General features: G+C 59.4%; 2 protein-coding genes across 9 annotated transcripts in view; one reads left to right on the forward strand and one right to left on the reverse strand.

Moving 5' to 3' along the window:
- AK8 (adenylate kinase 8) overlaps positions 1-9,004 on the forward strand; it is a 76,524-nt gene extending 67,520 nt beyond the window's left edge. For 3 of the 5 annotated variants that reach the window (XM_037158549.2, XM_053667766.1, XM_037158541.2), the window contains 2 exons: positions 7,318-7,398; positions 8,452-9,003. In XM_037158549.2, the coding sequence (XP_037014444.2) occupies positions 7,318-7,398; positions 8,452-8,689 (319 nt within the window). In that variant the 3' untranslated portion in view covers positions 8,690-9,003. Of the gene's footprint in view, positions 1-7,317; positions 7,399-8,451 lie in introns of all 5 variants that reach the window. The other 2 variants (XM_053667767.1, XM_053667765.1) reach the window with 2 other exon arrangements.
- GTF3C4 (general transcription factor IIIC subunit 4) overlaps positions 1-23,306 on the reverse strand; it is a 41,028-nt gene that overhangs the window by 4,336 nt on the left and 13,386 nt on the right. For 3 of the 4 annotated variants that reach the window (XM_037158538.2, XM_037158537.2, XM_037158539.2), the window contains 2 exons: positions 22,329-22,417; positions 18,457-20,873 (listed from right to left, as the gene is read on the reverse strand). The exons of the other annotated variant lie outside the window; for it this stretch is intronic. In XM_037158538.2, coding sequence (XP_037014433.2) covers positions 20,858-20,873; positions 22,329-22,417 — 105 coding nt within the window. In that variant the 3' untranslated portion in view covers positions 18,457-20,857. Of the gene's footprint in view, positions 1-18,456; positions 20,874-22,328; positions 22,418-23,306 lie in introns of those variants that run through there. 4 annotated transcript variants of the gene reach the window in all.

Raw genomic sequence — 23,306 nt, forward strand, 5'->3', positions numbered from 1 at the left:
AACACACTTAATCCACCCGGTGACCCACTGCCAGTGCCACCTATGCCTCAGTCGCGGGCAGACAGTCCAGGTGCAGTCACTTCCACTCACCTCATCTGCCCTCCCCCGTCCTTGGAGGAGGGCACCATTTGGTGTCCTGACCTGGGGGCCCTGGACTCCTGCCGCTGTCTCGTCCAGTCAGAGCTCGCCCTGCACTGGCCCCAAGGGCCTGCCCGCGCCGAGCCCCTGGGGGACGTCCTGGCTGCTTCCCCTGCCAGCCCAGCACCCAGGCCCGGGTGGGGGTGGGCAGGCTGGGGCACTCTTGCGTCTGCGGAGGAGGGGCTGGCGGGCTCAGCGCCCCCCTGCAGTGGCACTAGTGGAAGCCTCTAACGTCACGTGATAATAACATAGGCTCAAGTGACTCGGGGAATCGTTACATGCCAGGCCAAATATGAAGCACGTGGATGGTTCTGCCAACCCCCACCACCCGTGGCCACCTCGGAGGGGAGAACCTGTGAGGCCTGGTCCTGGACTGTGACCTCTGGCCACCGTCCTGGGCATCCCAGGGTTTGCCATTTGCTGCCGCGACGGTGGCATCTCTCTGGACCAGACACCTCGTTGCCCCAGCTAGGAAGTCGGTCTCGTCCCTGCCCACGGCACCGGGGAAGCGCGCTGTCTTCTGAGCGCCCGGATGCCGTTCTCTGGCAGGTTCGTTTGCTTTGCGGTGTGATTTCCTCCCTGGCACACGCACATGCTTCGAGTTGAAGTCTAAGTTGCCACTGACTGCGTTTAATGAGGCCTCGAGTGGCCACCTTGTGCAGAGGGACAGAGTCAGGCCTGGAGGAAAACCTCAGCTCACAAAGCACCCGGGTGAAGTGCCCTGCGGGAGCCCGGGCCCTCGGGGCGACCTGAGGACCAGGCGTGGTGGGGCCATCATGGGGCGGCTTTGGAGTTCCTCCCCCGCCTGCCCCACAGAAAGGCGGCCAGGGCCCCCAGCGTTGCCACTGTCATGAAGCCAGCATCCGGAATTGTTGGTAAAACAAAAGCAAGTCGCAGGCTGAGCCCTTCTAATCCCCTAATGGCGGGGGACACCCGACGCCCCAGCTCCGGTTTCCGCGGTCTCGGCCACTACCGCCCTGTTTGGCCCGACTCCGCCGAGTTACAGCCCGACTCGGCCGGCACAACCGAGGTATTTGAGGACGATGAAATATGCATGGCTGTCGGTGACAGCCCCATAAAGCGCAGCAATTAGCCGAGTAATCCGAGAGAGAAGGAGCCGGCCTCGCAGCCCGCGGCTCCCCATTAGTTAAATGCATTTTGTACGCCCTCACCCCATCAAATCAACTAACACTCCCTTTAATTGGTTCATGAATTATACAGCCGCCCGCATTATAATTTAATCGCCTGTAAACATTCATAGGCCCCGCCATAAAGCGTACCGCGCTCATTAATTCGTTAATTCCAGCAGATGGAAGGGGCGATCCGATGAACGGTGGCAGAACAGAGCGCCTTGGGCAACGGAAGAAGGAAAAAAAGGTGGGGGGCCGTTTAGGTTGTTAAGGGCTGTCAGAAACTCAATCTGTGGGCTGTCAGGGGCCCGGACCGTCCCCACCCCCGCCCTCCGCCGACTGCGGCAAGTGACTGGCGGATTCATAGGGAGGCTTGTCAACCGTCTTTAAACATCAAGCCAGCGGGTAAACCGAGCCCAGTGTAAATTAATTCTTGTCTTACGGGCCCCCCTCTCTCTGTCCCCATGCATATTTCATGGCGGGCAGCATAAATATTAATTCTAATAGCTCTGCACACTGGTTATTATTTCTGTTTTATGACAAATATTCATAAAATATTCAGGACGCCTTTTTAGAATATTTACGCACTTGATTGTGAATTTTCCCAGATTCCCGGGGACACTGGAAACATATTGGGGTTCTCTTGATGGACTTTTCCCCTTAATTAATACCGCTGGCTATCAATATTTAATCAGAGTTACGTTTCTCGGGAAGTGGAACCTGTTAGAGCAGAGGGCGGAAGGACGTGTTTTCCTCCCCGCAGGCTGTGAGAGGGAGAGGCCGTTTCTCTGTGACACCTGGGCGGTGGCAGAGGGTGACCCTGCCTTTTCCTTGGGAAAACAGTGTCTGTCCCTTCCTCCTGTGTCTGTTCTCTCGGCCGAGAGCTCTGGCTGCGACCCAACTCACTGTAATGAGACTCTGCGGAAGGGGCCACGGCAGCAGTGTTTATGCAAGGATTTGACATACTTTTGGGGTGATTGAAGCGTGGGTTTAACCAGCAGGGTGGTAGATTCCTGAGGCCAGGCCGCCGCAGTTGGGATGAAGGGTCTTTTGGAATCCTTGTTATTTATCTTTGACCCTGGTATGGCATCCTCAGGCGAACCGGAGGGAGGGGGTCCCAGCCAGAGAGCTCCAGGGGTGCCTTGGGTGGAGGAGGGAGGGCGTGGGTGAGGGAGCAGTGTTGGCCTGAGGTGGGAGTGCGCACGGGATGGGACATCCAGTCAGAGGCGCCACCTTACCTCTCGGGCGAGTTTTTCCGTCCTTGAATCGGGCACGATCACAGGACCTGGGCCACACGCTTGTGGTGAGATCAAGTGTCCCGACACACGTGTGTACTGTGCCCGGAACAGTGCGCGGCCTGTAGCAAGCACGGAACGGCTGGCGGTGAGGGTGATGATGGGTAATGAGGGCAAAGGGTTAGGGCGGAAGCCAGGAGCCCATGGAGGAAGCCCCGGCTGCGGGGAAGGTTAGGCAGAAGCTTGTCTGTGGCCCCGTAAAGGGGTGGAGTGGCGGGTTCAGAGGGAGACCCTGAGGGGGTGCTCCAGTGACTGCCCCCAGGGCAGGTGTCCACTGGGCGCATGTCCTGGGTGGAGACTGGCTTTGCAGAAGGAAACCTCACAGTAGAGTCCGCCGCCTCTCCTTCTGCTGCCTGTTTCCAGGATGGTGACGGGGAGATGCACTTGTCCCCCAGGCGGCCGAGGGCCCAGGTCGCGTACACCCTGCAGTCCAGGCCTTGAAGGGAGCTCCTGGTCCTGAGCAGGGCCTGCGGGCCACCTGGGGCGGGCTGGGCCGCCTCAGCAGGCACCACTTCCTGCCTTGACCCCCACGCAGCGGGTCTTCGTGGAGTGGGAAAGGCGGTATTGATGCCCACAGGCCCGGCCCTGGGACTCCGGCTGGCACTGCCCCCCACGCCCTGGGTTTCTGGTTTGCGCGGAGCAGGGACACCCCTTCCTTCCTCCTGGCCGATTCGCAGAGGGGCTTGGGGTGAACTGCGTGGACAGGGAGCTGCCGCCTGCCTCTGAACCCTGCCTTGGCCACTGTCAGTCACGGCTCTCCAGGGAACCCCCACCAAGAGGGTGTGCGCTGCACACGTGGGACCAAAGGAGGAATCGGCTCATGGGATCGGGGGTGCTGAGGAGCACCCAGAGTTGCAGGGACGCTCGGCCAACTGGGGCTCGGAGAGCTGCTGTGGTCCAGTCCAGCAGCCGGCAGGCCGGGACCCAGGTGGAGCCAGCGACCTGGGGCAGTCGGTTCACCCACAGGCTCCGCCCCCTGACGGATGTGTGGGCCATTCCCGCCTAGGCTGTGAGGAGTGATGCCCCCAGGACTCCGGTGTGCGGATGTCCGTTTTTCAAGCCCCTGCATTCAGTTCCCACGGGAACTGCTGGATGGTGTGGCGATTCTGTTTAAGTTTTCGGGGAGGTGCCATGCCATTTCTCATGCAGCTGCACCACTTTACACGCCGGAGGGTCGCCCTGTCTCCGCACCTGCGCCAGCGTCTGTGCTTGGCTGGTGTTTTGGTCACAGCCACCACATGGGCAACGGGGTGTCTCACTGCACTGACCCTGTGGTGCTTTGCACAGGGTTCGCACGGAATGAGGCTTACTGTTGAGATGGGGGGGTCAGGGCAGCCCCTGTGTTTGGGCAGGACGGGACCCCAAGGTCAAAGTCAGTTACTGTGTGTCATGTCTCCTGACGTGTCAGATTCACCCACGGGTCTAGGGAAAATTCCAGCTCTCCATTTATGTTGAACTTAGTGCTGGGGCGGAGGAAGCTTCAAGGCCTTGGAGGAGGGAGGCTTCCTCGGCTCCCCACACAGAGCCCCTGGCAGGATGGCCAGAGGGGACGGGGGTGTGGGGTGGGGGTCCCCGCTGTCACTGGCACCTGACAGCAGTGCCCCAGTGAGAGAGAGGAGTCCTGGTTGGAGACTCAGTCTCCCCGGCTCATACCCTGAGCAGACTGGGTCAGAGCAGTTGTTCTCAACCTCGGCTGCCTACCCTCTGAAAGGCCTTCACTCCCAGGCCTGCTCTCGGGCCAAGTACATCGGCATCTCAGGGTGGGGCCGCGACCCGGGGATTCTCAAGGCCTCATGGCTGCCTGGCGTTTACAGCTGCCGTCCCCCAGCCCGTCTGCTGGCTGGGGAGGGGCCCCCAGAATCTGTGCGTTAGCATCCAGGTGATTCTGACGCACCTGGGCAGCACAGGCCCAGAGCCGCAGTCTCCGGCCTTGGTGCACACGCCGCCCACGTTGGCTCCCGATGGCCAAGCACTCAGATTCCGCCCGTGCTCCTTGATGCTGCCGGTCCCAGGGCCACGCCTCCAGCAGCAGTGAGGGATTGGAGGCGTCTGCCGGCCCGAGACGTTGCACCCCCAAAGGCAGGTGTCCTCCCGCCCCAGATGGGTTCCAGCCGCCCCGATACACGCCCCAGAGCGGCCCTGCCAGCACGCCTGGCTCTGAGTGCCCTTGGCTTCCTCTGCTTGCACCGTCCGCCCTCCCCTGGCTGAGTCGTCATGAGCAAGCCCCAGAAGACAAGAAGTGGGTGGGTGGGGGTGGCACAGTGTGTCTGCCCTGAGCTCCCCATTCCACCCACCGCCAGTGGCCTGGCCCCGACGCCAGAGCCTCCGGGTCAGAAGCTCCCAGCTGGGGACACAGCACCTCTCCAGTGAGGCTTGTCCCAGTGACACGTTTCAAGGACCTGTTTGGTGTCCTTGTGCTTCTGACTCCGCCCACCTATCAGGAGCCTTCCCTTGAATAACAAGTGGTCTTGGTCCGCTGGGTCAAAAATCTCTCTGTGTGGCTCCTTGTGAAGCAGCACCAGTTACCGGGGACTCGGAACTGGCCCTCTTTCTGACCTCAGCTGCCAGCTCCGAGACAGTGTGTTTCAGTGTTGCTGGCGGACCACGGGGGGCCCAGCGTGTCTGGAGTGGAAGGGACAAAAGCACACTGGAACACCTCCGCTCCTGACGCCCCACTGCCAGGGAAACTGTCACGCCTACTCTGTGGATGGTGGGCGGCTAGTCCCAGTGAGGGGCTTTCTGGCGACGATGGAGCAGAAGCAAACCTCAGCCCACGGTCTGGGCAAAAAGCTAGAGGGAGGAAGGGGGCCCTGGGGGCGCTGGCCTGCGAGGGGAGGGTGCTCGGCTCAGGGACTCCATTCTTTCCAAGCTCACACACTTTCCAGAAGTGACCAGCATCAGAGAGATGGGACATAGTAGATGCCCTTTGGTAACAGCAAGGACCCAAAACAGTGTCTCTCAGTGTCTCTCTGTTCTCCTGGGGTGGTCTTCACTCTTGGGAAGGCTGTCTCTGAGTGCACATCCCAGGCAGCCCCAGGCTCCCATACATCAAGCCCAACAGCCCTCACAAGAGTGAAGTCCTTTCTTCCTAGCAAGCCAGGGAGCGGGCAGCCTCTCGTGGGCCTGGCTTGGATCAGCCTGCCTCCTGATTCTGCGGCCAGGAGCTGGCACACAGATGGGCCACATCTGGGCCTCCCTCTGGCCCAACCCTACCGCCCTGGGGTGAGCTGAGGGGAGCAGAGAGCATGGGGACAGTGGGCGGCACCTGGGGCAGCCCCGCCTGCACCTCCTCTCAGTCTGCTGCGGCCACACCCTTCGTCCCCAGATCAGGGCCAACCATGTCTAGGAAGTGGCACCCTTTGAGAGTCCGGTGAGAGGCATGAACCCAGCCCCCCAGAAAACACATACTGTCCCTGATCCGGACCTGTTTCTGGGGTCGGGGCCTGCAGGGCACCTGGTTCAGACTCGGGCCAGGTGCTGCCTGAGGCTGAGCACTCAGCTCCCCCAGTAGCCGCCGACGGGCACCTGTGTCAGCATCCGCCGGCCTGGGCGCCCCAGGGGACTCTGGGAACGAGTCTCCGGTTCCCCCCAGCCCTGGTGTGCTGGCAGAGTTCTCAGCTCTACCCCTTAGCTGAGTTTTGGGCTGGGATGGAAAAGTCGGGTGGTCGGCCTGAGTGTGAGTGGGCCGCCAGAACGGCACGCACCTCTCCTGTAGCCGCCCCTCACTGTCCTGAGCCCTCACTGGCTGTTGGGACGCCGGTGGGGTCAGTCGCTGCTCTGGCCCCGGCTGGTGGCACCCGGGCCCAGGAGGCGGGTCCACAGCCCAGTGGGGACCCGTGTCCAGTTGGACCCACCAGAGCTTGGCCTCTTGGCAGCCCACTCGACACTTCTGGAGTGACTGCGAGGGGCTCCTTTGTTCGGTGAGTCGGAGGCAGCACGCCCTCCCCAGGAGGCCACCCCCTAAGTGGGCGGAGGGAAGTGTCTCGTTTACTGCGTTTTTCTTACGCTCTGAGGGGCTTCTCGCCTGGTTTACCTACTTGAAAGTGAAGTGAACAAGGCTCTGGGTGCGGGGGGTGTTTGTTGTTTGCTGTGATTTTTCCACTGGGCTCCTGACTGTGGAGGACCCTGCCCCTCAGGCCAGGGGCTCGTTTGTGCAGGAGGAAGTAAGGCAGCCGAGGACACTCCCCTCCACACTCTGGGGGGGGGACCGGGCTCTGGGAGGGAGCTGTGATGGGAGCCCACCCCAGCACCAGCTGCGTGTCCGGGCCCCGGGAGGTGCCCTCAGCCCTGCGCGGAGCCCGCACCAGCCCGTCTCCTCAGACCTTCGGGGCCGGTCAGCTGCCATCGGCCCACTTCACAGTGGCGGGACTGAGTCGCAGGGAGGTGGTATGAGTGGCCCAGCTCACGCAGCAAGTCCACGAGGAGGGGAGCTTTTGCCCACCCCTGTGACTCCAGAGGCCACGCTGACCTCCCGAAAGGACAGGTCATCTGCTTGCCCACAGTCCCCCTGAATGGTGGCCCCCGGAGGCCCCGCAGGAGTGAGGGGTCTGGGGGCCGCCCCGAATCGGGGGTGCAGACGGCTCCCACCGCAGGGAGGTGCACCTGCATCCTTCCCAGGTGACCTCCCAGAGCTGCCCACGTGGAGCCCGAACCGGCAGCTCCCAGGGCTCTACCCACCTGCAGGGGCTGATGTCCACGCTGGACTCGGCGGCTGGGTCCTCCCAGCTGACCATGTGCTCGTTCTGTCCCCACAGAGTGTTCTTCCTGAACGTGCCGCTGGATTCTATTATTGAGCGACTGACCCTGAGGAGAACTGACCCTGTCACTGGGGAGAGGTCAGTGCCAGGCTCCTGGGGCCAGGCCCCCCAGGGACCTCCTTTCTCTGTGTGGCTGACCAATGCCTTGGCCGGGCTGCTCCAGGGACAGCCTGGTGACTGCTCACAGAAGACTCTAGAAAGGGGGTCCATCCAACTGGCTCCCCTGGACAGTGTCTGTCAACCCTCTTTGCCCAGACAAGGAACCAGGAGACCAATGGCCTCCACAGCAGTGGCCATGAGGTCCACCTGCACTGTCCTGGTGGCAGCTCCGGCCCCGGCCTGTGCAGGAGCTGCACCGGCAGGTGCCGCCTGTGCGTGTCCCTGGGCCTCTGCTGTCCCGGCCATGCTGCACACCCCCCATGGGAGCCCCTGACCTTCCTGTGGGTACAGAGGGTCGATTCTGAGTGTTTGTCTGTGGCCTGACCATGCCAGGTCACTGTGCGTATGTTGAACGCAGGTTAAAGTCCCTGCACCCACGAAAGGGTAAAAGCCTCCATCCCCCGGGCGACCGGGGCCCCTCTGGCAGCCGAGCGAGGGGGTGGGGGTGGAGAGGAAATAGCAGGCTTTATCTAAGCGGCAGGCCCGGTCTCTTTCCTCATCCTGGCTGCTGGCGGGCAGCCTTCTGCTGTGAAGGATGCCGGCCTCCTGGGGCCCTGGGGCCTCTCCAAACAGTGACTGTCTGTGGCATTTCCTGTCTGGCACTTCCTGTCCCCTCAGCTCCCAATTGTTGTTATGATGTCCCTGCCCCCATTTCACTGCAAGCTCTGTAAACATCAGCCTCTGTCCTGCTCATCACTGCCATTGACAGCAGATAAAATGCCTGACAGCAGATGCCTAATGCACGGTGTTTGGAAGGAAGGAGAGGGAGGCGTGGAAGGAAGGGAGGAATGTGGCTGTCACCGCCCGTTCCACTCTGTCCGACTGCTCGCAGCCCTCACCCATGGCAGGGCCTGGCCCATGTGTGGTGGTGGCAGCAGTGGCCGACCCTGGCCATGGCGGGACAGAGGGCCCCTTGCTCCCCTGCCATCTGGGCTGGACCACGGGTCACCTGCGTCCCCTGCTCTCTCCCAGGTACCACCTCATGTACAAGCCACCTCCAACCATGGAAATCCAGGCCCGTCTCCTGCAGAACCCCAAGGATGCTGAAGAGCGAGTCAAGTTCAAAATGGACCTGTTCTACAGGAATTCCACCGAGCTGGAGAAGTTCTACAAGCAGGCCATCGCCATCAACGGGGACCAGGACCCGTACACAGTCTTCGAGCACATAGAGAGCGGGATCATCCGTCCCCTGCCCAGTAAAGTCCTCTGATGCGTGCAGGCCAAGGAGCATCCAGGGAAACAAAGTTGACCCAGCCCCCGCCTTCTGAAACCTCAGCCAAGCCAATAAAGAGTGCAGGGCCCAGTCTCACGTGTCCTGAGGGGACGTAGCTCTGTCTGGGGGTCTGGGAGCGCAGGTGTGGTAAGGCCCAGGGTGACTGTGCAGCAGCATGGCGAGCGGGTGGGAACCGGAATGCGCCGTGCATGCCAGGGAAGTCCTGGGCCCCGAGCCTCTTCTCACAGCGAGAATGGGGGCGTTACCGGGACCCGCCTCCCAGGCTGCCGAGGGAGCTGAGGTGCAGCTGCAGGTGAGGCTCTAGGCACCCGGTGACCTCTCAGATGTGGCTTTAAAAACCCAGCGTCCCCAGGGCACTGTGGTCCAGCAGAACTCTCTGGAGTGAGGGCACGTGCCCTCTGCTCTGTCGGGATGGCCACCGGCAGCTGCAGGTGCGACCCAGAGGATGGTTCTTCATCCTCAGTAATTCCGGTGTCCGTGGCCCCAGGCGGTAGTGGCTGCCTGCCCTGGGCAGGCAGTTCTAGACACAGCTGTTCCCCAAGACCTGCTGGAACCCCGGAGAGGGCGGGGCGCCAGGCCCCCGACACACTCCTCTGGGGCTGCAGGGCCCACAGTGCCCAGGACGGGGCATGAAGGGCCAGGGTCACCTCAGGCCAACAGAGCTCCTGATCCTCTTTCATGAGCTGCTCCCCAAGCCATCCCCTTAGGAAGCTGGTCAGGTGGTCCCTCCGCTGACGGAAGAGGACACTGGCTGAAGAGGGTCCTATTCACGGGAAGAGGCGGGCTGCCCTGAGAGCAGGTTCTGCCCGCCCCGTCAGCCTCCTCGGACCCCAGGAGGTCCCACGAGGCCCCAGGAGGCCTGTGGGGGGGGGGGCGCCTGCTCGGTACCCGGTACCCGCGATTGGAGGAAACAGCCCAAAAGGCAGCTGGCCCAGCCTGGTCAGGGGTGACCGGCCGTGCCACCAGCCCTTGTCATTTCAGATACCAGAGGACAGACTTCACTCTGCTGGACTGTCAGTGAAACTCCATCTGGACGTAAATCCTAATCCATAGCCAAGACATCACAAAGCGGTCTTTCCCTAGTCGACACATGCCTGCTCTGTGGACGGCCACCTCTCGGGGCAGCCCACAACATCAGCTCCCCACCCCCTGCCGCCCCACCCACCCTGAGAGTGGGGTGCCCGAGCCCACCCACTCGGGGCAGCACTGTGTGAGGTGGGGGGTGCCCTGCCCAGAACAAGGGCTGTGGGACGCAGTGCCCTGGGTCCCCGCTGCTGCGTGACCTCGGGCAAGTGACAGCCTCTCAGGATGCTGGTCACAAGAGCACAGCGGCCCTTGTCCACAGGAATGAGGACAGGGCCCCACTCTCCGACGGCTCCACTAGATGACAGTGTGGGGCCTGCTGTCCCGCAGTTGGGGTTGGGGTGAGCTCGTCACCGCGGCCTCCGAGGGTCCTGACATCCAGGCCCCTTGGGCTGGTGTTGGCTGGGCCCAGCCCCCATGGCGCTGGGACAGCGTGAGCCGGACACGCTGTGAGCCAACGGTGCCTGTCCCTTAGTGGCTTTGTGCACACAGGTGGGCACCCGGCTGGGGCCACAGGGCACCTGGCCCTCCTCATGGCGGCTCTCAGCCTAATTAGGCAGCAGCCCAATTGGGCGGTGGGTGGCGTCATTACCCTCCAGTTCCGGGCATGCGCCTGCGGCCTGGGGCTTGTGGCTGGCAGAGCCCAGCTGGGTGGCCGGGGGCTCAAGGTCTTGTTCGTGCCCAGGCTGGCAGCTGTGCTCCAAGTTCACTGAGGTGGGACTCACTTGCAGGAGAAGAAAGCGTTCCGTGTGGTCCTGCAAGTAAGTCCTCTGTTCCTTTTCGACCCCTTCTGTCACGAGTGGTCTGAGTGGTCCGCGCAAACTCCCCTTGCACGGGTGCAGCTGCCTGGCTCCTTTCTTAGCAGGTCCCCTCCCTCCCTCCCTCCTCCCCTGGCGGCGGGAAATCCAGGCAGTGGAGTGGGGCCTCTTCGGGGGCTCCCCACCTGCACCGCAGCCCCCGCAGGGGTTTCTCCTGGGGGCCCCTGCCTGCCACGGAGGGGAGCAGGGCGCACCTGCCGAGGACCCCAGCTGCCCAATCAGCGCTCTCAGCCAGGAATTTGGAAAGAGAACTGGGGGCAGCTGGTCCCTCCCTGCTAGCGGCCTGCAGGAAGGAGCGGACTTGAGGCAGCAAGGCCCACCTCATCCACTCGAGTATTTATTTACAGAGAGCCCACTCTGGGCCCAGCACTGGGACGTCACAGAGAAAACAGGACGAAGCCGCTGCCCCCGAGGCTGGCTTACCTTTTACACAGTGACAGAAATGAGAGACTGAAAGGCCATCTGATTTCTGATCTTCCCTGAAGATCAGGCCCCTGGGTCTCTGCAAACAGCCCTGTCCTCCCAGCATGCACCTCTTTGCCCAGGGCAGCAGGCGGGCGGGGGTTTAAATGAGGCTGGGACTCAGGGGAGAGCCCCCCGCAACCGGTGCACACCCCGGAGGTGAAGGCGACCAGGGGGCTGAGTTTTGTGGCACACAGTGGACTTCAGAGGCAAGGGACATGCTTCCATGTAAAACACAGAAATAGTGCATTAAAAATACTTTATTAAAATGTTACTCATTTAAAAACTCAAACAATACAACAGAAACCGTTCTCATAGTAATGACACTCTCACCCTGGCCACAACAGAACCCACCACAGTAATTTACTGGAAATACCAAGTTAAATGTGCGGGGGACGCGCGGATGGGCGATGGGCGGGCCGGTGGGCGTGAGCGACGATGCCGCCCTGTAAACACCCGCTTTCTTACTGTGGTAGACAGAACACAGCACAGTGTGCGGTGCAGTGCTGTTCACTACAGGCCTAGTCCCCATCGGTCACTTTGGCCGTGATGTGTCATGGGCTCTGTTACCCGGGGTCCAGCAGGAGGGAGGCCTGCTTGAGTGGGGTCTGTGGGGCAGGTGACTGTCTCACAATGTGAGTGGCAGTTTGTACGTTTCACCTGAAATGTCGCTTGGTGTGCTTAAGTGCGGTGATGCTACGGGATTACGTGCGTGTTTTGCAATAAAATGGGGGTGTTACTTGTGCCGGACCCTGTAGTAAATGTACCTGTTCAAATGTATAATGAGTGCAGTTTGACAAAACTTTGGGTCAGGGTTTTGCATCTGTTTGTTGGTAAGACTGGCTTTGTCTTATTTGGGTTCTCATCAAAGCCGACCCGAGACAAGGATGCGGCTTCCGGTAGTTTACTGGGGAGGAGACCCCAGGAGGACCCCGTGTGGGAGTGGGGACAGTAGGACAGGGAAGGGAGGCAGGAAGCCAATAAAATCTAAATAATGGGCCCTGGCTGGTGAGGCTCAGTGGATTGAGCACGGGCCTGCGAACCAGAGGATCGCGGCTTGATTCCCAGTCAGGGCACATACCTGGGTTGCAGGCCAGGTCCCAGCAGGGGACGCACGAGAGGCAATCATACATTGATATTTTTCTCCCTCTCTCTTTCCCTTCCCCTCTAAAGATAAATAAAATCTTTTTTAAAAAGATTTTTTAAAAATCTAGATAATGGGCAGGACACAGCCGTGGGTGCCTAGGGGCAATCCCACTGGGACGCCACAGGAAATGGTGTAGACCGCCCCTCACAGCCATCCCCTCCTAGGCACTGAGCTCCCCTCATTTCCCATTCCCCACTGTTTTGGGGTGCCCCAAGAAAAGGTGACTCCCCAACACTACTGCCATCTTACAACCAAGCAAGTTCCTGGGATGCCAGAGGAAGCCCTCAGGCAGAGGAGGAGAGGCAAGCGCTCAGCACTGAGAAGCTGTCAGATGCTGGGCTGGGTGAGGGGTGGGGGGAGAGGTGGGACCCTTTGTGCGGCAGCCCACCCCTTAGGCTGCGCCTGGGGAGGCAGCTCTGCCGATGGCGTAGGTGGCGGCCAGCCCTCTCTGAAGCAAGTCTCAGGAGGGAGGACCAGGAGCCCTGGCCCAGGGCTTGCTTGCCTCGGGCTCCCACGCGATGAAAACGTGTTACCATCACCCACTTCTAGGCAGTATGTCAGAAACCCGAGCTGCTCGAGACGCAGGGTCAGGGAGCCCTGCCAGCATCGCCGTGGTCCGCGTTGCCCACTGCCTGCTGCCAGCCAGGGCAAGGGGCCCCGCCACCCTTTCAGGTTCAGTGGGCTTCTCTGTGCTCCTCGGCCAGGAGCATTCCCCGCCCTGGGGACTCAGAAGCTCCGTCCCCCGTTTCAAACTGTGGCGACAGGAGCCCCGATTCTCAGTGGTTCACAGTGGGTGGGGCTGGGGGAGCAGTCGTTTCCTGCTGCTGGTTTCAGACTCGTACTTTCCGTGACTCAGTTCCACACTTAGGTGGCTGTTTATAGTGGCTGTTGCCTCCTGGATCTATGTATGACAGTAGCCAGTGCTGGTTGTGTGGTCACTTAATGTCCCATACGCTGGGCACTCGGGCTTCACCAGAGCCCAGTGAGTCTGGAAGCGCCGCGTTCAGACAGTGGGCAGTGCTCTGCAGCACAGGCCTGGCCTTGCTCCGGGACCCCCAGGTGCTGTCCTGCAGCCGTGCGGTGCTCTCTGGTGACTCCACGTGGCATGCTCATCCACAGACAATGTCTAGCTCCACTGGTCACATGCTCAAGGGACAGGGCGGCTTCCATCGCAGCCTGGACCCCACGCAGAACTGGCAGCCCGAGTTTCTCAGTAAACGAGCCAGAGCCGCCTTCCTGGAGCGGGCCGCCTCGAGTCCGGCGAGGCCCAGCGGGCCTTTTCTCTCCTCGCAGCAGGAGGCGTGAGGTGCAGTGACTTGCTCCGTCCATCAGAGGGACGGGCACGGCCGCCGGGGTGTGGGCTCCACGTGCTTCCCTGATAGAGCGGGGCCCAGGGTCCTCGTGCGTCTCTCCCTCCTCCCGGCAAGCCCACGCCCAAGTGGCTGCCACTGCCTGTTCCCCAGCCTGTTCCGACGCAGTGTGGGCGAACGGAGTGTGAATGTCTGTGACGACAGTTATCACAGAAGTGGACATTGCGGGAACGAAGGGCCGTGGAGACTGAGGCCCACTGATGAGGCCGTAAGGAGCTGGCACGCGGAGGTGGTGGGTGCACATGCACTCCGTGCATCTGGACACAGCGGGCTGTCGGGCCACATCCCCGTGCCCCCACGCAGACTGCAGACACGTCAGCAGTCACGGGGCGTGCACTTGATGCCAGTGCTCTGCGTCAGGCTTGCTCTGACATTTTGTTCCTCCTAATTTTACCAGTCCCTCTTGCGGCTGCCCCGAGGGCATAGCTAACCGTGTGATTAGCCGTGTCCTGTACTATCCCTCGGTGAGGTGACATGCAGTTCAGTTTCCCCAACAAGGGAACAGAGCCCTGGGACAAGATGGTGAAGGTGAACTTGAGCCTTTCCTAGCAGACTGCAAACTACAACGGACACTCTTCTCTGATGGGCACGGGAACAAGGCGTCTGTCTTGGAGGCCTGTCTGTCCCAGTGAGGGCGCCACACCTGGCAGAGCTGCGGCTAGGGTGGTGACTGGGTCACACCCATGGTCCTCCAAGGTGACCGTCTGGCTGGGACGGGCCAGCCTGATGCTCTAGACACATGGGGCAGAGGCCTCTGTCCCTGAGGGTGACGTGAATCTTCCTAACTGCACTCGAGGTGCAGCATGGCTCCCGACCCGCATCTCGGGGGCTCCTGCCCGGCCTCCTCCCGGGTCTGAGGACTGACGCTGAGGACAGGCCCCCCGAATCTGGACTCCGGACTGGGGACATGACTGCTGGGTGCGTTTTCAAGCCCGCTGGCCCCAGTCTGGGTTAAAATCCAACAGTGCACCCACCAACCTCCCCCATAAGAACCTCTGGTCTGTCTCCCACAGCCAAAGAGCTGTGTGACGAGGCTCCGAGCACTGTCTGGCCTGCTGGCAGTGGCAGTCAGACCCCTGCTCTTTAGTGTGGTGCCTCCCTGGGCCTCTGCTGTTGCAGTGTGCTGTCACTGACCCGAAGTCTGACTCCTTGGAGCTATTCCTGCTGTCAACCCTAGCCTGGGGACAGCCGCCATGGAGCTTTCACGGACTTGACACCCACCCCTTTGCTTTAGCTACAGGGGTGTCCTCGCCACAGGGTTAGTGCCCTAGTAGGAGGAGACACCGGGACCTCGCTCTCTCCCCGCTCACACCCAGAGGCCTCCCGAGCACGCAGAGCGGGTGGCAACCCACAAGCCAGGAGCAGAGGCCTCCAAACAAAGGCTCTCTTACTGGCATCTTGACCTTGGACTTCCAACCTCCAGAACCGTGAGAGATAAATCCCTGTGTGACCTGTGCGTAGCCACCCAACAGATGGTATTGTGTTAGGGTAGCCTGAGCTGAGACAAGCAACTATTTAAAACAAAGCAACTTTGTGTGTCGGTTTATGCTGCGCCCAAAAGGAAAGCAAGCGACAAGGCAGGCGTGAGGCTGGCGACATCAGTGGGACACCGACTGCCTTCCTGCTGGCGTTCGCAGCATCCTTTGCCCCTTTAGAACCCCGCATCTCCTGTCTCCGCTATATGCACACATGGCAGTTTGCAGACCGGCCCCAGTCTCTGCCTCGGCTGGACCCGCTCATCCGCACTCGACAGAGTTCTTTTTCTACGCGGGTGTGAAGCCGTGATCTTCTTACTGCCTTTCACCCTCCCATCTGACTCCCTGTTCCCTTTCCTCCTTTCCTCCCCTTGGATTATTTGCACATGTTCTAGCCCTGCCTCCCCCGAGCGTAGACTCTTGTTGTGCTTTAAGGGGTCATTCTAGAGGAAACTTGGCTTATCTAAGGCTAACTGGGTCGGGAGTTTACCTGCTCCCGACAACACAGGGGTTGAAGGCACCCCTGACTTGGGCCGTGTGTGTGTCTGAGGGCCCCCGTCTGCATAGTCCGGGCTGTTACGCGGGTCCGGCCTTTCCAGCGCTCATTCCCGCTGCTCCTGTGGACTGCCCTCGCCCCGGCAGCCCCCTTCCTTCACCACGCCGCTGGTGCCGGTCTGCTGGGGTGGCCTCATTCTCCGTTTCTGTTGGCCTGAAAATGTCTATTGTGCCCTCAAAGGGTGCCTTGCTGAGTTCAGGGCCCCGGGTGGGCACATCCCTGCAGCCCCTGGAGGGCGCCTTCCATCGCCGGCTCACTCTCACTGCTTCCGTCCAGTGTCAGCTGGAGTCTTACAAACACTGCTTTTAACAGAACTCAACTTCCTCCTTTGATCAGTTTCCCGGCACTGACATTCAGCAGTCTTACGAGGACACGTTCGGGTGTGTTTTTCACCCTGTGTGGTGTCTGTGTGGCTTTTCCAGTTGTTCCCAGCAGGAGTGCTGGTCTGAAGGTGCAAAACCACTGCAGCCAGAGCTCAGGCTCACTGCTCACCAGGCACCAGTGAAATGGCGTTGTCAATGCGGGCTCACACCCCACTGAGGCTCTGCCGACCGTCTCCCCTTACCTTCCTCAAATGCTTTCTGGAACAAACGGGAGACTGAACCGATCCCAAGGTGGCTGGTGGCGGCCGCTCCTCTCAGGCACACAGCCCCTCCTCTGCTCACACCCGGGCAGGACTCACCCCTGCTGCTTTGCCGCAGCCCACTCGAACGGGCAAGAGACGCTCACAATACACAACCGAGGCTGTTATTTATTTATTTTGAATAAGAAAGTGGCGAAGATAACAATACTAGTGGCTCTGCACAGGAAACCCAGCATGTCCAAGGTTATCCCGCATCCCCAAAACCACCGTGATGTGCAGCACCGGGCGCGGCGGCTTCGTTAGACTCTAAGGACTGGGGTCAGACGGGCAACTGAGGGGAAGCCAGAGCGGGAAACAGCTGAAAACCAACGGTCTCTCATTAAAGGGGGAGTTGGCCCTTTAACTGGGGAGGAAGCAGAGGGCTGGGACCCCTTCCTTAGCCGTAACTGTAATGAGGCTGCTGCACAGGCTGGCCACACCCTGACAAACACTCTCCAAGGTGGGCATTTCATTTTCTCTGCAATCCTCCACTTCAAACTTCCCCAGAAGCCTCTGCCCTAACACTAGCTTCAAGCTCAGGACCCCACTGTCTTGTCTCCGGGAGCAGGAGGGCAAAAGTGCCGAGATATGGCGTGGTCTGGTTCAACCTCAGCAGCTCGGTGCACACCCAGACGACCCTCTTCTGCTTGTGAGTTCCTTGCCCTTTTGAATGCACTGGACACTGTGAGCTGGGCCTCATCCAAAGGCGGCGGGAAGCTACTCGTTCTGCATACCACGAGCACCGACTCTGCAAGGCACTTGGCACCAGGGGCTGCGGGCAGTACCGAGCGGGACAGGCAGCCTGCCCTCGAGGAGCTTATAGTCTAGAGGCACCGAGCACTGAGCACCGAGTGCACCTGCGCACGGGGGGAAGCAGCCAGCTTCTCTGGGTGGGGCTTTTAAGCAAAACTTATTATTCTTAAATGTATCATTTAAACACACAAACTTAACACACCACCAGGTCGGAGGGCAAACATTTAACAGCCAATCTCACTCTTGTAACCTTAAGTTTCTAGACGCCTGTGCTTTTTATTTCAAAAAATGTCGTATGTAAACATACAAAAGTTCAAAGCCGAGCACAGAGATTAGCACGGGCACTGGGTAAACATAAAATACATATCAGTATGCACAACACAGGTGTATTTTCTACACAGACTTGGTTTTTTGTATAAACAACTTAGATACTCGCTGTCCTCTCTTACGCCGAAGTACAAATCTGCCTCAAAGTCTTGAAACAGACGGACAGGTTTCTGCGTGGGCCTCTGCACCAGAGCCAAACCCAGACACGGCACCCTGAAGCCTACCGGCCTGCTGCCGAGGGCAACGCCGACGACGTCTAAACACATGAGCCCCCACAGCCGCTCACCTGGCCCACCGCGACCTCCGCAGGCTCTGCCCCAGGAAAGCCTCGGGTTCCAACGAGGGCAAGGCGAGCACTTCTGTACCTTAGAGACACACGCGACACCCGAGTTCGGAAACTTACCCCCCCAACCCACTTCCGGTTTTCCCACCGGGTTGCTCGCTCGCACCTCTGCCCTCGGCGTGCGCGTCTCCCCTGTCCCTCTGTCCGTGCCTCCTGAGCCCCCAACAAGCAGATGAGCACCAGGATGGTGACCCCCGTAAGACCGCTCCAGACACAAGCACTACTGGGGGCCTCAGACCATCCAGCAAGCCCCCCCACTACAGCGTGGCCATGGTTCAGAGACAAGGCAGGGTGGGAAGAGCTGAGCCCCTCACTGGGGTAAAGGCTGGGGGAGAAAGAGCCGCACCCCGAAAGGTACACTTCATAGGACATCTCTGTAGTCATTCCCCCAGTGAAACCTGTTGACTTTGCACCGGGTTTTCAAAAAGCCTTATCTTAAACCAGATACCGTGCGGAGGCCGTGGCCGCGCCAACTGCCCTGACACTGACCTCTGCCCCGGAAAGGAATTCACCCTGCTGCTTGCTCAGGGTGCCCTGTACTTTCAATCACTAGGAGCAACTGTACATTCTGTAAAGGTGACTTCACTTCCATTCCATGCAGCTCAATTCACAGATGCTCAGGTTTCACGTGCTCCACAGCCTGCCTGAATGGCAGGGATCCTGTGAGCAGAACCAAAGATCTCAACTCTGAAAACCTCTTTCCGCTTCGAGATGGAACAGATGGAGTCTGGCAACGCGGAGGCCTGAGACTCGGTCTGAAACTCCGCTCGCAGCTTCGATCGGGCGGGGGGGCGGGGGGTTCACCCTGCACTGCAGACACCCTGCAGCCCACGGCACTGCTGGCGCCACTGACACACGAGGACAAGGAGCACAAGGACACACAACAGGTCACCGGGTCAGGCAGGGTGCAGAGCAGCCCATGACCGGCTGACCACAAAGAGGTCCACTCGTCCACCTGCTGCTGTGCTGCCCAATCTCAGAAAAGAAAGGACAGAACATTGTTTCCCTAAACAATCTGGGTTTCCTGACTCTGAGTAGAGCCCATTCAGATCAGCTTCACCCTAAATTTTTGCTTGTCGAGAAGAACCCTGCTTTGGGGGTGGAGAGGCAAGGAGCTAAAAATCCAGCATCCTCTAGCCCAGTGATTTTCGACCGTGGGCTGCAGTTTCCAAACATGCGACACCTGACTGTTTAGTCAGGGGCACTGACCTCTCTTCCCGCAGACTGTCACATCAGGGAAATGAACCACCACCACAAATACAACAGCCTTCCCTTGTGACTGAATCAAAATTATACCTACTTTTTTTGTCTGATCTACAAAAACCATTTTTGGTGTGCTGCAAAATTTTATAATTAGTTTCTGTGCTCCGAGATACACAAGGAAGAAAACCACTGCTCTAGCCCAGTCTTTATTGAACAAAGACTCGACGTTCCGTTCCAAAGGGCAGCAGCACCACACTCCTGTCCAGAGCAAGGCAGCCGCGACCCCGAGCAGATCACCTGCTGGGGCGAAGCGTTCCACGTGACTGAAACGGCACAGGCTGCCCGACGTGGCCCAGAGCCTCCTGGCACGTGTGTGAGGGAAGTGAGGTGGCTACCAGCAGAGGTGACGGCAGCCCCACGGCGTCTGCCCCGCACAGCCAGCACTGGAATGCCGACCGGTCCTCTCTCAAAAACCCACTTAACGTGCCCAACCCTGAAGTCTGGGTGACGCTGTTCTTGAAACTGCCACCCAAGTGAGGGAGACACAGACTCCAGAAAACACATACTTAAGGGTTAGAGACAAAACAAAATTCTGAACACGAGACATTTCAGAGCAGAGTGTCCGGAAAGGCCTCCCAGGGCTCTGGTCTCTCCCACACGAACGGACAGAGGCGCCGGTGTGTGGCAGTCTGTCACGTTCCCCCAGGATGCGTAATGAGGGTGGGAACTCGTGTCCGCAAACCGGACGGCACGGGCGCGAGCCAGGCCCACCTCGCGCCCAGTCCGCCCCCCTTCCCGGAACCCGCGTGGCTCCAAGCGGTGTGCCAGCCGGGCCTGCCGAGCACCATTCCCGGGCTGCTGTCTACAAAAACCCAAGAACACTGTAATTCCAGAGTGGCTACGATTTATTTTACGTTTTAAGTCACATTAACACTGAATGTCTCCGAACAGCCCACAGACAGACACCTGCACTGTAACTGTCGAGGGCCCTGTGGGGAGAAGAAACCCCGGCTCCGCCAGCCCAGCGGGCTGCGCGCTCTCGTAGCGCCGGCGCTGCTGTCTGCCTGCAGGGCCCTGGGTAGGCTCTGCACACTCCTGCACTGGACGCAGAGGAGACGCCTGCAAGTGTCACGGGAAGAACACGCGCGGTTTTAACACTGAAAGGAGAAAATATCCTTTCACGTCTATGTACAAACACCTCCCGCAGGTCACCCCAGTTCAGCCTGAAACAGGGCCGCGACCTGGGTGAAAGGGACAGCTGACTCCCTCACACTCACGGAGGAGCTGAGGCAGGAAGTCGGATGACATGGGAGATCAAGAACAGTCAGTCACGATGATCAACTTACAAGTGTCCCCTGGCCTTTCGACACATGAAAACCAGTTTTAGTCTTGGCTTCAACCTCTTAAAAATACAAAGTTCTAGGAAAACACTTTCGAACAAGAATCGGCAGGGTGAGCTGTGCGGCTACTCACAGGACACAGAAGGGCAGACCCACAGGCTCGGACCCTTCAACACCTGCTGGTCCACCGACCCCCACGCACCAGGCGAGGTGTGCTCTCTGGAGCCCCAAGGCATTCCCAGGCCAAGGCTGGGGTCAAACCCTAACTCAGCCTCCAAGGCCCTTCCCCCCAAATCTCTAGAAGTCATCCTGTCCCTAGAACCGGAGGACATTTGTTCAAATGGTTCAGTCAAGACACTTGAAGAGGAAGCGTCCTCGCTGGGTAGGGAGTGGGGCTTGGCGCTCGGCATCCAGTCGCGTACAGACGGCTGCCAGTCCTGAAGACAGAGGGTGCACTGTGGGATGGGCCCGGGGGCTCTGCGCAGTCTCCAGGGGCACCTCCCCTGGTGCAGGCCAGGCTCCCACGCCCCCATCTCTCCAGCCGGGGAGTGCTGTCCAGCGGGTCACACACCCTGCCCACTCCCCACCACTGACACTCAGAAGACAGGAGAGTCGCAGAAAGGGCAGGGGCTTTGCAGTAACCTCTTAATCCAGTCCGGATCTGCAAAAGGAAGAGGAGAGGGACTGAGCACACTGGCTCCAGAAAAGGCAGTCGGGCGGGGCGGGCTGTGAACGGACCGCAGCGTCAGGAGACGGGCCTCTGGCCCTGCTCTGTGTCTCAGGTCCAGGCGCCCCACTCGACACTCTCAGCGAGGCCGAGCTGGCCCTGGAGTCTCCAGAGCTAAGTGTGCGGCGACATTTCCATCCTTCTGCAACAAAACAGGAGCACAGGGCAGTGAAGTGGTGTTTCTCAGAGCTGAACTTGCTCAAGTGAAAGGGCTGTCTCTTCAGAGAACGTCTCACTCACAGTTAGTGTTAAAATACTCGTAACACTACAGTGACAGTGGTTTAAAAATGCATCACGCGGGGAGAGAAGAGCGTGGAACACTGGGCCACACCCTCTCCCATGAAATACCCCTGGTCTGGGACTGGCACCGCCCCCCCCCCCCCACAGAGCTGTAGCTTCTCCTCCTTCCCCAAAGCAGTGTGTGGTTCAGCTCCAAGTCGGCTGGCAGGGGGTTTGTTTTTTAAGCTTGTTTCAGTATTTTCCTGATTTTCTGCCTAAACAGTAGACTAATTTTCAGTGAATGTTTATGAATTCCCCCAAATTTGTTTCAAAATAACCCAGTAGGAGGAGGGAGGGCAGGGGCCCACAGATGAAACGTGAAAGCCCCTGGCCGGCACTTTCTCGTAGTGGCGGGCGCCTGAGGTTTACGGCTTCCCCCCCACTGCTGTACGTGCCAGCATTTGCCACGGCAGTTAGAACAGAATATAGCTGCCAACATGCCAACTCCTCGCAATCAGAGACCTCCAGCCAGCTCCGAAAAAGGCCAGCCCAAGGGTGCTGTTTCCGGTGGGCGTTCTCCGTTTTACTTCAGGGACCAGAGTGCCCGCCCCCAGGACGTGTTTGTGACTGTTTCTGGTGAGCTCATTTGGTCAGAGTGCGATGTTAGGGGGCCTCAGGTCCCAAATTCGACATTCCCGTAGCTATTTACATCACTAATTTCTTGCCCACATCTATAATCTCATTTCCAAGTAGTTAGGATGCTGGCTTCGTCACTGGGGCCATCAGAAAACAATACAGAACGACCAGGATAAAGCCCATCGCGGCTGCCAGACGGACCCGATGCGCACGTCCCACGGCCACTTGGCAGCACTGTCTTTGTGCACCTGACCGCTGGCAGAGTTTTCACTCGAACGCAATCTGGGCGTGTCAGGTGAAGCCACCTAGGGCGTGTTAGAACGGATGAACTGCAGTGACAGAACAATACACCGGCACGCTAAGTGCAATGTAGACTTGACCGGGGCATAATCCGATCGCCCTTTTTAATCAGTCGCGTCTTCGTGATGTGCTGGGGAGAGCAGCGCGAGCTGACTGGGGCCGCCAGGGCCCATGGCCCCAACCCTGGCCAGCAGGCCCCGCCCCGCCCTCCCTGGGCCGGGGAGCACCACTCACCTTCCGGAGCCGGGTGGCGGGCGATGCTGTCGTGGAGCAAACACCTTCTGTAGATCAAACTCTGGCAGGACTGGTAGGTTAAGAAGCACCTGAAAGTAAGAGGACAGATGGTCTCGCCAGTCCCAGCAGCACCTGGAGAGTGCACGGCACTGAAGGTAACGCCCCACAGTTACCCTAAAAGCAGATGTTAACCAAGCAAAGGGCAAAAACTGCCCGCAGCTTCATGACAACACCACCTCCCTGGCGCCGGCTGGACCGCACTGAGTCAAGGCGAAGCGTCTTGTGACGGGTCACTAGGAGGGAGAGAATGAAATTCTAATGCAGACAGTGAGTGACGCGCAGCCTCACAGCCTCTGTTCCGCCTGCTGCAGCCCTGGGAAGGAGTTCAGTCTGTTCGTGCCTTGTGGCATTCGAAATGTTTAGTGTGTTTAGAAAATCGACCACGTATTGTATTGAAAATTCTTCTTCTTAGTGATTTTCAAGTTAGGTCCCAGCACTGTACTCACAAATCTGACAGTACAGTGGGGAAAACCCGGAGGATGCAGGAGACAAAATTAATGGTGTAAACAAAGAAGGGACAGGAATGAATGTTCACAGGCTGCATCCTACCCAATGACTGTTCACTGGGCATCTCCCAGGACCAGGCAAGTGAGGGGAGGTGGGGTGCAAGGAGATGAAAAAGAGTGCATTTGGGGTCTGCAGGGCATGTTTCCCCCGCAGCCAAGGAGCAGGAAAATACCAAGAGGAAAGAGGCTGGAGGGCGAGAGCCCACAGAGGTCCTGGGCGCACAGACCTGGGTGCACAGAAGGACGACCCCACCTGAGTGGGCGCACCCACATTCAGACGGAGAAAGGGCACGGGGGTGTTCTGGCACTAATCTCCGTCAGCAAAAGTGAGGCTATAAGGTGTGGTGGGGACACCTGTGAACTCTGGATGGAGCCGGAATACTGGGTTCTGCCTGCCATCCAGGACCTGTGT

The sequence above is a fragment of the Artibeus jamaicensis genome, unplaced genomic scaffold (genome assembly GCF_021234435.1).
Source record: "Artibeus jamaicensis isolate MK-2021 breed Jamaican fruit bat unplaced genomic scaffold, CSHL_Jam_final contig_471, whole genome shotgun sequence".
Classification (NCBI taxonomy): Eukaryota; Metazoa; Chordata; class Mammalia; order Chiroptera; family Phyllostomidae; genus Artibeus; species Artibeus jamaicensis.